At 33.3% G+C, this 17490-nt stretch overlaps 2 protein-coding genes across 2 annotated transcripts; both read left to right on the top strand.

Moving 5' to 3' along the window:
- Positions 1-497: 497 nt before the first annotated feature.
- Positions 498-5972, top strand: LOC142641127 (high mobility group B protein 10-like). The gene is made up of 6 exons (XM_075815519.1): positions 498-994; positions 2703-2781; positions 3701-3863; positions 3955-4026; positions 4962-5317; positions 5597-5972. Exons 1-6 carry the CDS (start codon positions 729-731, stop codon positions 5684-5686), a joined length of 1026 nt encoding a protein of 341 aa, XP_075671634.1. The 5' UTR covers positions 498-728; the 3' UTR covers positions 5687-5972.
- Positions 5973-13478: 7506 nt separating this feature from the next.
- On the top strand, positions 13479-15781 carry LOC142641387 (uncharacterized). Its single transcript, XM_075815808.1, has one exon. The coding sequence runs from the start codon at positions 13704-13706 to the stop codon at positions 15408-15410; it is 1707 nt and encodes a 568-aa protein (XP_075671923.1). The 5' UTR covers positions 13479-13703; the 3' UTR covers positions 15411-15781.
- Positions 15782-17490: the final 1709 nt, after the last annotated feature.

The following is a 17490-nucleotide window of genomic DNA, read 5'->3' as shown; positions in this document are numbered from 1 at the left end:
TAAAAATATATATAAATAACATTACTAAAATAAAATTAGCAAATTGACTCTTAAAAAAGTATTATTTAAAAATTTATCTGGATAAAATCCCCTTAAACAAAGTGGTCCCTAACCTAATTCACAATTAAAAAAAAAAAAAAAGCAAATAGTTCAAAGAGAGATAAGAGTACTTTTTATCTGTCATTAGAAGTATGTAGACCAAGTAATTAATTGATCAATACGTGTCATTCTTGTGAAGGATCGGGATCTTGCTAATCTTCTTACTGTCATTTCACTTTTATGCCCATTCTACTTATTATTGGACCGCCATTGCCCCAGAAATCTAACACGTCTTCCATATTTTTCTAGTCCTAAATTCTTTGTTTCTCAACCAAAAAAAAAAAATCCAGAATTCTTTATTCTCCTTTATAAAATATAATAAGAATTTTTTGATAGGATAATAATAATAATTAGCTCAATATAGAAAAGTCACCATCTTTACTTACTTTACCCTTCTTAAACCAATCTGGTCTTTCCTTATTTTACACCCAACATCAACAAGACAACAACAATTAAAAAAAAAAAAAAAAGACTTTGGTTTTATCATCATATTATATATATATACATAGTCGTATTGGAGTAATAATCTAATATTGTTATCTATTTTTGATAAGCTGGTAATTGGTATGTTCAGGTAGGAGTAGAAAATCCATCTTTTGCTCCTTTTACCTATATCTCTGTGACCAAAAATGTCGACCCATTATCACCATGTGTCCGAGGACCCAACCACACCAACACCAACAAGTACTGAGAACCCTTCAGTTATTTCAGCTCAGCTTCAACAACAGCAGCAACAACAGCCTGTCAGTGAGAGTTCAAATGGCCAATTATCAGTCACCACAACCACAAAGTCTTATCCTTTAGCCACGGCTTCCTATGAGGAAGTGGCTCAAAGTTTGGACCTTTTCTGTGAAAAGCTCCAAGCTTTTCACCAATCCTTTGGAACCAAATTCGTGTAAGTTTGTTTCTCTTTATACCCTTTTAACTGATTTGTGTCCTGCTTTTGTTTATTTTCTCAGATGGGTTCTTGTTTTTTTGTTTTCTGGTTCAGTTGATGACCTGGGTTCTTGTGCTTTTGCTATGTAGTTTCAATTTTTAACGATATATGTTTTAAGCTCTTTGTGCCCTCTTACCATGTTGCCATGATCTATTTATATATGTTGGATTCTCATTCCTTAAAAAAAAAAAAAAATTGGCCCTTGATGTTGAAGTACAGTATATAAAAGATCTAACAGTATTAAAATTTTCAAGTTGTTCAGTGACTGTAAGTATGTTGCCCTTTCCTGTGTCTAATATTTTCAAGATCTGTGTTTGAACAAGCACCATTTTCAGTTAGGCCATGTAATAATGATCTTATTGTATTAAATTTTTCCAGTTCTTTAGTGACCAAAATATGTTGCCCTTTCCTCTTATCTCTAACTTTTGAAGATTTGTGATTGGACAAGCATCACAATTAAGATATATTTTGTTTTTGAAATTACTGGGATTTAACTCAAGGAACTAGTTAAGATTTAATATATATATACACACACACACACACCAGCATGTTGGATATAGCAAATGTAATTTTGATATTGCATAGGAAATTAGGACCAATGGCTTTCTCTCTCTGTCTTCCATATGTTTGAAATTTCTGTAAAAATACTACTCTTGAAAAATAGTCATGCCTTGTTGTGCCAATCTTTACATTGTTCTGAGTTATCATCATTGTTATAGATGAGCAAATTCAGAAATCAATATAAAGTTCTGAATTAGTTCAATATGTAATCCTATATCTTCTTTGAGGATTGCGTTAAAGACCTCTCTAGTTTAGTAATTGCTGAATAACTTGGTTCTTTAAAATTCTTTTCTTTTTCTGCCATTCAGGCAGTGTGACCTGCTCTTACATTAAATATCTGAATGCAACCCCCCCCCCCCCCCCCCAATTATATAAAAACCTGTTTAATTGGAGTAGTTGATGCTGCTTACAGTGGGACTGCCCTTTAGCGAGTGGTTTATTCTTTTTTGTTAACATTTTTCCCTGCCCTTTTAAAGGACAAGTTCTGGAACATTGTTAGAAATTGATGATTTCACAACATGGCGAAGAAATGGTTAATTCTTTTGTTGTATCTCTTACTACAGCTTCTTGGTGTTATTCTCTGGGCATAAACCACTGAAAGCTATGTACAACTGTTAGTGAAATGGTGGAAAATGGTCTTGTAATTTTCCATTGAAGAAAGATATATAAAAGAAGAAGTGTTTTTCATGAGCTTTAATATGTGAATCCACAATAGGTTACAAATTACAGGATACTAAATATTTGCTTCTGTAAGAACATGATTAGCTGAATGATATTTCTACCTTCATTCTTTAAAGGAAGTAAAGGACCTACCGTGATTGGCTATTAAATATAATCATATAAAGCTAGTTGAGTTTGTAAAACTCTTACCGTTCCAGGATTGTTTGGTCTACTGATGAACATAATTAAATATGTATTGGTTTTATTATACTCTTCTGTGATGATTCTATTATGTATTGTAAACCTCTCCCCACCTGCTAGCGGCATATCCTGTTTCCTTTCTGTATGCTTGCCTAACCTTCTAGGAACACATTGTAGAGTGTAGGAAATACAGAAAATGGATTGGGAAGTGATCAATGTTCTTCTATGCCTTTTGCTTGTATAGGGTTCCTACTGTAGGAGGAAAGGGGTTAGATCTATATCGCCTCTTTGTAGAAGTCACATCTCGTGGTGGCCTTGAAAAGGTATATTTCCTTTTTTCCTGTGTTCTAATTAGATTTTGTTTGCAGTATTAAGTTTCAGACAGAAACTGGTGTCAAAAAAATGTTCAGTGTTCAAAACCTTAGGTTATGTTTGGTAATAGTTTTTGTTTTTTATTTTCAAAAACTTGTTTTTGGAAATATAAAGAATTTTTTTTTTTTTTTTGTATTTTTTATATAAAAAACATGCTTGGTTAGTTGAAATTAAAAAAAAAAAAAAAAAAAGTTTTTTGAAGAAAGCAAAATAGAAAATACTAAACTATGTTGTTACTATGATTTGAACTCTAATGATAACTTACTAAATGAGACAGATTCATTATATTAAATACGTATTTTCATTGACTTTTGAAAATTAGAAACTGAAAACAGTCTTTTGCATGTTTTTAGCTTCCTTCACAAATTAAGTTTTGAGAATAGTGTTTGTTTTCTGCCCAGTTTTAATTGCCAAACAAGTTTTTTAGTTTCAAAAATAGAAAATTGTTTTTGAAAATAGAAAAAAAAAAAGAAAAAAAAAAGGGAAAAACAATTACCAAACATACCCTTATATTTCATTGATTTGATCAAAGTATGCTGTCAAGTGTGGTAATACCTGCACTGACATCCTTTTGTATTTCTCAAAAAAAAAAAGAAGACTTCCTTTTTGTTATTTTTATATTTTCCTTTTAAAAGAAATGTAAATGTGATGTAGGGGGCTATGCTTTACTGCTGACTGTGATGCTGGGATGACTTGAAACTTTAACTTGTCCCAATCAAAGTCCTAAGTTAGCATACAGATTTTTGAATGCGTGCAACTTGATCCGTATCATAGTTTATTAATTTTGAGGATATTTGACATTCATATTTTCTTATTTCCGAGATTTTTTTTTTTTTTTAATTTTTTTAAACTCTCTTGAACTTGTTGCAGGTAATTAGAGATCGTAAATGGAAAGAAGTAATTGTTGCATTCAATTTCCCATCGACAATCACCAGTGCATCATTTGTCTTACGCAAGTACTATCTATCGTTGCTTTATCACTTCGAGCAGGTCTACTACTTCCACAAGAAGGTCCCTCCAAACTCAGTGTCTGGTAATAGGCGTGATTCCTGGTTTATCAAATTAAGTTGCTTCAAATTTTTCATATGGGTTAGGTAATTATTTTCATTGTTTTATGCTTTCAGATCCTGTAAGCAGAAACCTGGTCAATGGCTCAGCTACTCTTGAGGAAGGTGCTGCTAGGAACGAGTTGCCAGGTCAGGACAAGTACACCTTCCAATTTCTGGTGTTTGGCTCTATTGTGTTGGTTATGATTATATCACTAATATTGATATTTGTCTTTGTTAAGTTTCTCTTCTAAATAGCATATTTAATTTCTTACTTCTGACGCTAGTTATAGAGGATTAAATTAGTACAGTTTTTCTTTTGCCTTCTCAAGGAGCTTGTTGATGCCATATTTGTTGGTGGTTATATTCAATCTTATTCAGATCCGTTGCAACAAATGATTGTGACATTAAATTTAGCGGGTCTCACAATGCCGAAATTTTTTTAATGATTGATTTTGAATCATGAGATCTGACAATGCTATTTCTAAGTGTTGTACAACTTTTGTTTGAAAATTTTATGATGAATTTAATTAGATGGCCTAATATATTTGATGAAATGGCCTTTGGCATTGATTTTAGTGTGTGCGGCATGCTGGGCATGTTTCATGGTCAAGTTACAAGGCTCAAATTCAAATCACTCCTTTTCTGTAATTTCCCTCCCATGTCTGCAGGTCCAGATTGCACTTTGGAGTGTAATATTTTATTTGGTTACCTTTTATTTGCAAAGTTTAGAATTTCTTTGGAGAACGTTTTAAGCTTTGAAGTAGAATTGCTTTTTTTCATCATTTCAAGTTAAATAGTTGAGTACAGAAACTCATTATTAGTGATTGAGCTTGTACAATTCCCCATTGCACTAACTTCATCAAATTGTAATTAAGAAAGTCAATCAGCTGTAGAAATTTTAATAGGGAAGCTGTCTGTGAAATTTGTAAACTTGCTCTGAGAAGTTTTTACATTTGTTAACACCTTTCTTCACAATTCCCATTTTGAGCATTATGCCTATGAGATATAGTTTTCCAAGTGGTTGGCTATATGTTAGCATGTGTCGCTGCAATAAAGATCTATGCTATTTATCTTATATGCAGCTTCTCCAATACTATCACCTGGCTGTTCGGTGACTGGAACAATTGATGGAAAATTTGACAGTGGATATCTGATTACTGTAAACCTGGGTGCCGATCAACTGAAAGGTGTCTTGTACCATATTCCTCTTAATGTTTCTAAGAATTCTTATTCTTTGACCAAGCCTACTCGCCGGAGCCGAAAGAGATCAAGGTTGGCATTACGTGATCCCTCTCGGCCCAAATCAAACAGGAGTGGTTACAATTTCTTTTTTGCTGAGCATTATGCCAGGCTAAAGCCTTTATACTACGGGCAAGAGAAAGCCATTAGCAAGAAGATTGGGGTCCTGTGGACCAATCTCACAGAAGCTGAAAAACAGGTACGTATCGTTATTTCCTCTCCCTCTCTCTCTCTCTCTCTCTCTCTCTCTCTCTTTTGGCCATACTTATGTCTGACTTGCCAGATGGATTTGTTAATGATTAGTGACATGTCTATAGGTTAGCATAAAACATTGGTAAAATTTTTACATGTATGCTGCATGCTCTTGTTATAGCATGTCATTCCATACTGATTTTTGACAAAATGTATGTTCTGTGTGTTGAGAATTTTCATCTCTATCAATATGTCTACTCTTAACATTTTAGTTGCTACCATGCAGGTTTATCAGGAGAAAGGGTTGAGAGACAAGGAGAGATACAAGACGGAAATGTTGGAGTATAAATCTTCCTACGATTCAACACCTCATTAGTCTCCATCTTAGGTCATTTAGCCACCCATTTTTTAGGACTGCGTTCTCCTCTCAGCTTGTGTTGTTGTTGTAGTTGTTTGTTAATCTTTTCCAATTTCCCTCAATATTTCTTTACAAAGACTACCCCACAGTATACACCTTTCAAAACCGTGGGAGATCAAAGAGGGCAGCTCTGTAAGATAAGTAGCAATATTTATTATAAATTTTGATTTGGTAGAACACAATTTTCATCACCCTACTTGATTTGGAATTGCTACTAGTAAAAGAATTGTGTTAAACGTTTAAAGATTGGAACTTTACATCTGTAGTTCCACAACACTTTAAACTCGAACCCATCTAGACCCCTTCATATCTTTCTCACTGCAATCTTTGCTTCTCTTTTGTACCAATTATCCAATTCAATCTCGGAAGAAAGTCACTCTTATAACAGTTGTACCAAGTCACTAGTGTAATGATCAGAGGAAGTATCTCTTATAACAGTTATACCGTGCAACTCATGTAACAACCCAATGAGTGAATGTTTATACTCCTGTCATAATTGAGTCCACCAACTTCTGACATGGTATTCACTCATTAAATTGTTACATGGATAAGTTGGTATAACTGTTACAAGAGATATTTTCTCCAAGCAGACCCTTAACCCTTCTTTTCCTTGAAATCGTTGTGGTTTGGCAGCCAGCTACAGCTTCATAAAGATAGCACCTTGCTGCATCAACCATATATATATGTTTGTGTTTCCTTGGGCTTTTTTGTTCTCAAATTGTGATTTTTAACACAAGAGTGGAGGTGGAGCTTTCTGTATGATTAACCAAATGAATGTCTGTCTTCTAAAGGTGTCGTCTCATAGCTCTTTATGGCTCCTAGTCTTTGGAGTTTTGGACCCAAAAAGGCAGCTCTTAACTGTTTTTGTTGCCTTTTGGGAAGGTGTCATTCTGTCTGCAAAATTCACAACATCCCGTTTGTCTTTGTTCAGAGTGTTTTGGACCTATTGTACTAATAAACCATTTTTATATGGTAACTGGACCGTCCGTTAGCAATTATAAAATGCTCTATACGACCAATGTTATTATAATAAGATGCCAATGACCCTGTGGTATTGCCTGATTTTCCGAGAAACAGAACGCGGGTTTAAAGTTTCTGTCTTCCTTTATGAAAGTGGGTAATCGTACCCAGTGCATAAAATATTAAAACTCTAATTTTTGTACAATTTTGAAAAGATGATTTGTTGGTAATCTTATTTACAATCTTTAATAGCTGTATAAGAGATTTGGGTTTAATTTCTGCCTATATCAAAAACTGATCGATGTCTTGATCTGATAATAAAGAGTTATCATCAAGAACGGACGTCATATGTTGACACTTTAAAAAAAAAATCTTTTTTAAGAATTTGATTATTATTTTTTAACTTAATAATTCTTATTATAATAAGATGGAAGCATCTACAAAATTGAGGTAAACTTTGGAATATATTTTTTAATCAAATCTATCAATTAATAATAATAGAAATGGGACCATACCAAATCAGTATAAGTAAGAATCCAGATCCAGATCCTTACGTTCCCTCTGATGTAATTAGCAGTTCTCCAAAATGGAACCTTTCTATTTTGTAAATGGATCGATTGGACTGAGTATTGAATTAAACTTCTCTAATTTCATAAATTTTTTCTATTTAATATTATGAAAAGAAAATGTCATGCAAACAAAATGCTTTCTACAAAAGTATTATACAAACAAGGCGTGAGCGTGAATATATTATTTATGCTTTGAGTAATATATCACCCCACCTCATGTAATTAATTTACCAACAAAATGTTTTTTAAGACTCGTTTTCTATTCTTTTTTGCTTATTACAACAAGCGGGAGATTGGTAATAGCCTCATTGAGTTTGACAAATTGGTATTTTACATCGCATCACTATATTTTCTCTTTCTTGCTTTTTATTTATTTATTATTATACTAATATTTTAACGAACTTTGATTATATGGTGAAGTTTTTTTTTAAAGAAGAAGAAGAAGAAGAATATATCACCAAGGTAATTGAATATAAAATGTAGTGTGTTACGTTGTTTGCAGTAGTTGTGGCCATATCAGTGTCAAAAATTTAAATTGTAACTTATGTCGTGATATTTTTGACAAAAACGTATATGTTCAATTCTCATTATTCCTTTTCTATTATTGTAACTGAATCATAAAAAAATAGTGGAAACTAAAAAGTCTTACGTATATTCATGTTCAGTTGTTTCTCATAAATTTTTTTTTTTTTTTAAAAACCACTATTTTTGGACTTACCAAGAATTTTTATGAATTTTATAACAAATTTCATTAATTTACAGCATAGGTTGTACGAGTAATTCCATTTCACTTATCTCCTTTACATAAAACCGAGTTGCAGTGCTGTTCCATAAGAAATAAAGGCCATCAAAATTTCGGTGGGCATATAAACCAAAAAAAAAAAAAGGTTCTTACTTAAGAACTTTTTGTTGGGGGCGATGATATTGAAGAGGAAAAAAAAAGGCAGCGGAACAAAAAATTAGTAAGGAATATGATGAGTATAATAGTACGTACCCCACCGTGAATCACTCCTTAAATTTTATAAAAGTCGTATAATAATGGGGTAAAATGTCCAAACCGATTTGTTAGACTTAGCCATCTAATCACCTCCATCCATGTTAATATTAAAATGAACATAAAATATGTCAACGTTGAAGGTTTTAGTGAGGGCTCGCCCCGTTTGGGTTTGGTCATAGGTGGCGTTTTCTCGTGATAGATTGGGATGAAAAATTAAAATTATTTTACTATTGAATTTATTTTTGCTATTATTTATAGGTCTTATTATACTTTTTGATACTATTCATGAGTCTCATTGTACTATTTTAACTAACTTTCACCTTTATCTACAGTACTTTCAGTATTAAATTTTTAGTTTTAGCAAAATAAGCAGTATTCAAATACACTTTAAGCCGTTGTATTAATCAATACAACAAGCAATGATATCTCTTTTCTAAATAGATTAAATTGAACTAAGGGTGTGTTTGTTTGAAGGCAAAATAGGGTAGATGGAAAACTTTGAAGAGAAAATGAGAAGAACTTTTTTAAGTGTGTTTAGTTGGGTGAGAATGGAAGAAAATAAATAGTGGAGCTTCATTCACGTTGCTTTTCTTCACACCTTTTTCTTTTTTCTTTTTCTTTTTTTTTTCCTCTTGAACGTTGCCTGTCTTTTTTTTTTTTTCTCTGGACGTTGCCCACCTCTTTTTTTTTTTTTTTTTTTTTTCTTTTGATTTACTAGGCATGCTTGTCCAGTATTTTTTTTTTCTTTCTTTTGTGTTTTATTTAGATGTGATTTTTTTTATGGACTTGATTTTTATTTTTTAATAAATTTAGGTGATTGTTTTTTTTTTTTCACTTTTTTGTTTTAATTGGGCATCATTTTTTAACAAGGGTATATGTGTAATTTATACAAACTCACTTTTTGCATCCTCCATTTTTCCACTTCCAACCAAATAAAGAGAAGAGAAATTTTTTTTTTTTTTTATTATCCTACTTTTTCATAGTCTCACCATTTTCTATCCTTTCACTTTTCCACCCCTCCAACCAAATCAATCCTATGAGTCTTGTATCTTTTTTTTTTTTTTTTTTGTTGAGAAAAACACACATAAAAGGCTTCTAATATAAAAGCATACCACAAACTCCATTTAAAAGCCATGATAACTTTTAAAAGGAGGACAGAGCTATCGTTTTAAAAGCCAAAACAATCAAAAAATCGAAATTAGGTCCAGTAAGGTTCTTGATTTTTACCAAGTTATTACTGGTTTGCAGTTTATTACTGAACCAGACTATGGTCTAGTTCTCATTTAACCCGGCTTTTCCGGTTTTTAAAACTATAAATAAGGGAAGTTATATTACACATAACACACTCTTTTAAGAAATGTGTGACAATTACCATTTTTTTTAGAAACTAAATTGGTACATTTTGATGTTTCTAATGGAGATGTAGTTCAATGCTCAATGTAATGATATAATTGAATTTAATTGGAGAATCTTAGATACATTTTTTCTAGAGAGTTTCACCCTATGACATCCACTCTTGATGATAACTCTTTATCATCGGATCAGGATACCAATCAGTTTTTGGTGTAAGCGAAAATTGAACCCCAGATTCTTTATTCAACTATCAGAGACTTTACCAGATGAGAATCTTAGATACTACACATAGAGAATTATACCTAAGTTTTCTTAATAATGAGAACTAGTATTCAAATCATCCGCTCCTTTTAAGGGGATAAAAAATTAAAGGGGTAATTATACTTTTTCATCCTAAACTATATCCCAAATTATGTTTTACATTATAAACTTTCAGAATGTACGATTAACACCATAAACTATAACTCGTGTTGTATTTCGCACCCACCATCAATTCTGCCATTATCTTGGACTAATAACCAAAGCTTAGGGGTGCAAAGTGTAAACGAGAATATAATTTAGAGTGGTAAAAATAAAATTTCTCATTTGTTTTGAAGAGATTGCGATGAGCGCCAATTGGGTCATTTTCACGTGGTGTCATCCAAAATAATGGCAAAATTAACGACAGTGTGCAAAATGTAACACATGTTATAATTTAGGGTGTTAATTGTGTATTTTGAAAAATTAAAATGTAAAATGTGTTTGGGGTAATCCAAAATAATGGCAAAATTAACGTTAGTGTGCAAAATGTAACACGTGTTATAATTTAGAGTGTTAATTGTGTATTTTGAAAAATTAAAATGTAAAATGTGTTTGGGGTATAGTTTAAGGTGGTAAAGTGTAATTTTCTCAGAAATTAAAAATCTTTACAGGGAGAGAGAGGGAGAGAGAGAGTTTCAACTTATGGCGTCCGCTCCTGATAATAACTCTTTATTATCAGACTAAGACACCAATCGGTTTTTGGTGTAAGTAGGAATTGAACCCCAGATCTCTTATACAACCATCAGAGACTTTACCAGCTAAGCTAACTGAAACCCACAATGTCTAATAATGTTGATCTTGAATATTGGCATGCATTTAACTAATACCGTAGTATGAGTATACGTTAGCAATTGTTATGATGAGTGTTAGGGCTTTATAATGCTTTCAACATTGGATTGATATAAACATTTTTTGCAATTAATCTACATAGTCTCTTTTTTTTTTTTTTTTTGAGAATGTACATAGTCTTTCTTTTGATTGTGAAATTGGATTCTTTACAAAAAGAAAATTCATCTCTTTCTACGGTCTAATAGTTTAAAACTAATTGAGAAAGGTCCGACTAGCAATGTCAATGGACAATTGAGTTTTTGTTTTTTATTTTTATTTCCTGGTTGTTCAATTCTATTCATTCTATTGGAATTATAAGTGGTGAAAATTGTTTAATAACTCGATTGAGCCGGCAAAGAATGATGACATCATAAACTAGGTTGATTTTCCTTCTCAATTTTATTTTCATTGTTATCAACAGTTTCATGGACAACAACTCATAGTTTGATATGAAATTTCTTCTTATCCAATAATCTGATATGTAACTTCTTATCTAATAAAAATGTTTTTGAATATATGCAACCTTCACAAAGAAAGATAATTATTACTTATCCAATAAGCAACATCCATAAGGGTTTTTAGTTGTCTTTCCCTCTTATTTAAAATAAATACAGTAATTGCTTTTTGAATAGAGAATATTATTTAATGGCAGCATGCCAAAGTTCATAATATAATTAAGGATTACAAAAGTTCTATGACATTATCCTTAATTTTTGTTGTAATTGGAAGAAAAAAAAGCATGGTTTGACAAATAAGTAGCATGCTTATAAACACACATCTCCAAAAAGAAAAAGAAAAAGAAAAAGGTAAGAAGGTCTTATTATTGTTATATATAAGACAAAATAGAAACTAAATTTAATATATTTCATTCATTCAGAACGTAGAAAGTAAAAACGTGATAAAGTCATCTCAATAAATAAATGGCATGCATGATAAGTTAAGATGTATTTCATCTTGTATCATTCTCATTTTTTTTTGCCTGTCACCTGTCTTTTTTATGAGTCATGAAATTTTACACCCAAACATTACATGAAATTGAGAAAATGGTACTATTTATTCATTCCAAACCAATAATAAATATTTACATGATGGCCGTGTCACTGTCAATAAATATAATTTCATGCATATGAACAATTAAGGGTTTGCTAAGATTTTTTTTTTTTTTTTCCTTTGTGATATTTGCAAAGTCTTTCTTTTAGACTACTACATTTTTTTTTTTTTTTGGAGAAAATTTTAGACTACTACATACACTATTAGTTTGGATAATTTTTAACTAATTGTTAAGTGTTAAATACTTAGTATTCTAAAAAAAAAAATTGTCAAGTGTTGAACTTGTTAATATCTATGAATTAGATGATGTACCTAGGATAGGAAAATGCACAACACAAACACAATGTTGCCAAAACAAAAAAACAAAAATGCACCCTTATACTGCTGGGGGCAAAATTGGAAAAAGAAGAATGATATGGAGAGAGAGTATAGAGAGGTTGAAAAGGTTAAGAAATAGTAGCGTGTGAATTACGTAGCATATATATATATATATATATATATATATATAATAAAGATAAAGATTAAAGAGGCCGTGGAAATTTCCTTCCTTTGTACTGTAGTTTGTTAATAGCGAAATTAGTGGGGAATTAAAATGGATAGTAATGAATAGAGATACCGATAAGCACGGGTTTTTAAAACACCAATCGCCTCTTTATAGAATACAATTCCGGACTCCTTATTTTTCTCCTCCAATTTCAATCCAATTACAATATCATTTCTCATGTAATTAAGCTTTTTTTTTTTTTTTTTTTCAGAAAATCTCGGGTATTAAATGCGTATATTTGCAAATGGAGATTCTAGGCACTTGCCGTAGTTCTCAAGTAAAATAAAAATAAAAATAATAAAAGGTAAAATAAATGTTTTTTTTTAATCACTTTTATACCCATCATCACAAAAAGTTGTGTGGTAGACCAATTGAAAAAAAATAAAAAAAAACACTTTTTCTTAACAAAATTTATTTTATGCACCAATCATAATAGCTAGTTATTTGATAATAAAAAATGAAGAAAAATATTTTAAATAAGGAGTAAATTAAAGGAGGTACGTAGGAGCAAAGCAATAGGACAAGCGGTAGCACTGCACTGGTTGGAGAGTGAAGGGAAGGGGTCGTAAAACTGGTAGGTGATGGTGGAGGCGTGAATAAGTGTGTGACTCATAATAATAATAATAATAATAATAATAATAATAATAATAATATTCTCTCAAAATAGTAGTAAATACAGAAGGCGAAGGAAGGCAAAGGGCAAAAGGGTTATGGTTTGGCTTGGGGGGTATATAGGAGGAATAGGAAAAGGAGTATTTATTTAGGGGAGTTGGAGGAGGTTCTGAAAAAACGGAATAAGAGGCAAAGCGACGAGGAACGTGCTGCTGATGCTGAGTCTGAGTCGGCTGACATTCACTCACTCTCACACTCACAATACACTCTCTCAACACTCTATTTTTTCCAACTTCATTCAATACTTTTACCCAAACCCTTCCCTTCCCTTCCCGTCTTTCTCTCTTCTTTCTTCCGTGTTTTCTCACTTCTCTTCTCTTCTTTTCTTTTTTTGATAATTTTGAGCTGAATTTCTTATTTTTCTGATCTGTGAGCTCGATTTCCTTAGGTGGGTCCTCGGATCCTTCTAGGAAAAACAAAAACCCTTTAACCAAAAAAAAAAGAAAAAAAGAAAAAGAAAGTCGGTTTTTTTGGGGGGTTACTTAAGCTAGCTATCCCAACCCTTTTTCGTCTGAATTGTTTTTGTTTTTCTACTTCTTCTTCTTGGAGTCGTACCCTTTTTTCAATAGTCTCTCCCCCTTTTTTTTTTGTTATCAAACAATCACCATCACTATCCCAACACCACTCACAGAGAGAAAGAAAGAGAAAGAAAGAGAAAGCTCAGCTGGGTCTTGTGCATATCATTCTTTTGTAGCTGAGCTAATGGATGATAATCAAGAAAGTCAGATTCACGGTGATGATGGTCTGGAGGAAGACAACTTGGGCACACCAAGGGTTTTGAAGGAGGAGGAGAAGGAGAAGAACGATAATAAGGTTTCGGCTGAGAAAAACGGCAGGCTTTGCTTCAAGCTCCTCAAGCTCAAGTATCCAAATACTGAGTCTTTTTTACAACAACATCCTCCTCCTCCTCCTCCAAAAGAAGAGTTGCTGGTGTCGTCGCCGTCGCCGTCGCCTACTACTCGCATCTGCAATATTTGTAACAGAGGCTTTGGCTCTGGTAAAGCCCTCGGTGGTCACATGAGAATGCATGTTCAAGCCAGAAACAAAGAGCTCCTTGAAAAGTTGAATAATGCAACCACCGCTAATACTGCCCATGATATTATTGCCAAGACCCATGAAAGCTTTTCTATCATGGAAGAAGGTGAACCCACTTGCTACGTTTGTAAAAAGACCTTCTTGTCCATGAAATCCCTGTTTGGCCACATGAGATCTCACCCTGAAAGGGATTGGAGGGGAATTCAACCACCAACTACTACTCCAACTGATCACAAATATTACAACAATTGCTGTTCCTCATCTTCACTATCACTATCACTATCTGATGAAAAGCTTGATCCTTTCCCTGTAATCACTGCAACCACCTCGGAGGAGGTTTTTGTTGATCTATCAGAGTCTTTATCGAGTTGGAGGGTGACCGGTAAGAGAGGCCGGAAAAGCACTGATTCAGCTGATGATTCTGGTCTTCCGCTTGATATAGATGAGGATGCTGTGTTTGGTCTTATGACGCTGGCTAATGTTGATCCTAGGCAAGCATCTAATAAGTCTGACCCCACTTACTGCAATTCAACGATGGATGCAAGGAAGAAGCTAAGGATTGATGATGAAGCTCGAAGCAGCCGTGAAGTTTTACACAATAAGATTGAGGCCAAAGGGAAAGGAAAGCCTGTGGTAGAAGAAGAAACTGCTCTAGAGGTACCACTCTTTATGAAATGGAATTTATTTGGGTATGAAGAAGAATCGCCTAGAGAATACTATAGACACAATTCTATTGATAGTAGTGAGCTTGATTTTGCTGATAAAATTGTGGGAGAGACGATGATGATGAGCAATAAGAGGAAGACAAGGAAGGTTAAATTAGTAGAGTTGGAAGCACTTGGTGGTGATCAGAGTCAAAAACAAGTTTATTCTGTGACACCCAATCGATACATTTGCAGTCTTTGCAATAGATCATTCCCAACCCACCAAGCTTTGGGTGGTCATAGGTCCAGCCACAACAAAGTGAAGTACATACAACAGCAGACTTTGGATGAATCTGTGTCAGCAGATGACTCAGCTGCTGAGAATTATGGACATTATGCCAACCCCACTACTACTACTACTACTACTCAAATGGATGAAGAAGCTGTACTAGGACCAACCACACACCAATGCAAGATTTGTGACAGAATTTTCCCAACTGGTCAGGCGCTAGGGGGTCACAAGAGGTGTCATTGGAATGGCACTGTGGAAATGCAATCCAGTCAAGTCACATCCCCCGAAGGAGAAGCCAAAGCTCAATCCAGTCAAGCAACATCTCCAGGAGAAGCTAGTCAGACTGGTAGAAGGAATTTGGAATTTGATCTCAATGAGCTACCAGCTATGGAGGTTGAAGAAGGTATCGTTGAGTCAATCTATATGGTTGCAGCCTGAACATGCAACAGCAGCAGCTTCTGGTTATATAACAATTCATTTAGCTAGTCAAAACAATTTCAGTCAGTGATCATTTTAGGAACCTAGTTACAGATATGTCAGAAGCTCAATTTTTTAGCTTTCTGGTAGTTCTGTTAATTTTTTTTGGTCCGTTTCTTGTTAGGCTATAGTAAACTAAGCTTTCATTAATCAAAAACAGTTGCGGAGGAACCCTCTTGGTTCTTTCAAGTTTTCTCTAGTGGGGTCTTTAAGAGCTTGTCATTTTGTGCTTATTTTCTTCGTGTAAAGCATGATGGTTCAGCAGGCTTGCTCATAGGAAAGATCCAAAAGTGCTTTGTGTCTTTCTTTGGGGTGGTGAAAATGTAAAGAATATGCGCATGACATTAGTTAATTTTGGTTATTTCTCTCCAATTTTTTACTCATTATTATTTATCTCTTGGTATTCAACTATTCATCACTTTGTTCTATCTAATTCTTTGATTATCAATTGGGTCGAATGCTAGCTTGAATATGGATTTTTGAGTGCCAAAAGGCATTCTAACCTCTATAGAAGTTTGTCTTCTAAAATATATTTGCGTTTGTTGCTGTATTGACTTGTTTATTGGAAGATGTGAGGCCAAGAAAATAGCATTAAAAGTAGTGGAGTTCCTGAACAGAAAGCGCCATTTTGCTGGACTGAGAAAAAGAAGCAAATTAAAAAGTCAAGAGACTTCTCTACCCCAAGAGAAACCTCACCCTGTGACTTAACTTGCAAGAATAAACGCCTTTTTTCTTTATGAATTTTAGCTTATATGAGAGAAATATCAAACATGGGAGTTTCTCAAAGCAACTTGTTTGGGAGTTTTGGAACTTCCACAAAGACCACTTGTGGGGTCATTTGAGAGGGTCCTGCTAGACTGATAAAGATGTATAGGATCATCTTCCATATATTATTATTTGTTATGATACTTAATGAATAAGAAGAAACTATGGCCTACCCTAAATAGTTACTTAGAAAAACACAACTGCTTAATTAAGTATATCCTTATCACCCTTTAGCATTCAGGTTCCTCTTCACCTCAAGCTAGCTTGGTCTCTCTCTGCTCAATTCAGTCATTTATGACTGGGTCAGCAAATCACAAACATAGAGAGTACCGGGGTCACAAGGCGGCTAGATTCAGATTCAATGATTAAGTTCCCAAAGTGAGTGGTATATTGACTTGTATACACCGAAATCATCAATTGAATGGTAGGAGACTAGGAGTAATTGTTATATGACTAAATACGTATGTACATACATACATAAAAATGTAATGTTGTATTAAGATCTTTTTTTCATTTGTTTTTTTTTTTTAACAATAGAGATCATTTTGAGGGAAGAATTAGTTTTTTATAATTAGTTATTAAGATACATGGGATTAATTTTTTGGGTACATTGTATTAATTTAAATGATATTGTATCACATCATATACTATAAAATGAAAGCAGCACACACTTCTTTTAGGAATATTAAATGACCTAATTTATTTAATGTGCCAGTTCATTGCTGCTAAAGTCCAAGTTTCCATCCATTTTAGTTGTCCTTACTTCTTTTAGGAATAGTAAAAAAACAAACAAACAATCATCAAGCCCCATTTATCGCATGGCAATTTAAATTTTGCAAACATGGCATCATAAATTTTGCCTCCTTTTCTTCATTCTTATTGTGTGTGTGGCAATACGAAATATTTTCCCAAATCTCCTGTAAAACTCCACTTCCCAAGAAAATCCTAGTATGAAGAATCTTTAGGCATGGTCTATAAGTCCCTCTAGGTGTCAAGAGAAGGTATTTGATATCAAATGATACAATGTCAACGGTATCAAAATATAATAAGTGTGAGACATGTCAATAAAAATTAACTACCTACTAATAAAACATTTATTAGTGGGTAGTTATTTTTACACACATGTCTTTCATTTATATCATTTGATACAAAATATTTTTTTGTAAATGTGAGATGGGCATGTGTTATCTTGTAAAGCGAAGTGTCGTTGGTCGTCTGTTTATCTCTAACGCCGGACAGCTGGTGCTAGATGGGTAGTACATAGTTGGATGTGTGC

Source organism: Castanea sativa, chromosome 6 (genome assembly GCF_040712315.1).
Source record: "Castanea sativa cultivar Marrone di Chiusa Pesio chromosome 6, ASM4071231v1".
Classification (NCBI taxonomy): domain Eukaryota; kingdom Viridiplantae; phylum Streptophyta; class Magnoliopsida; order Fagales; family Fagaceae; genus Castanea; species Castanea sativa.
Note: the sequence above shows the minus strand (reverse complement) of the source record. Positions and strands in the feature narration are given on the sequence as shown.

Excerpts from the sequence above, each read along its gene's own strand:
- LOC142641127 (XM_075815519.1), top strand. The coding sequence starts at position 729 with ATGTCGACCCATTATCACCATGTGTCCGAGGACCCAACCACACCAACA. Across the intron at positions 995-2,702 it reads TCCTTTGGAACCAAATTCGT|GGTTCCTACTGTAGGAGGAA; the intron begins GTAAGTTTGTTT and ends TTGCTTGTATAG. Across the intron at positions 5,318-5,596 it reads TCACAGAAGCTGAAAAACAG|GTTTATCAGGAGAAAGGGTT; the intron begins GTACGTATCGTT and ends GCTACCATGCAG.
- LOC142641387 (XM_075815808.1), top strand. The coding sequence starts at position 13,704 with ATGGATGATAATCAAGAAAGTCAGATTCACGGTGATGATGGTCTGGAG.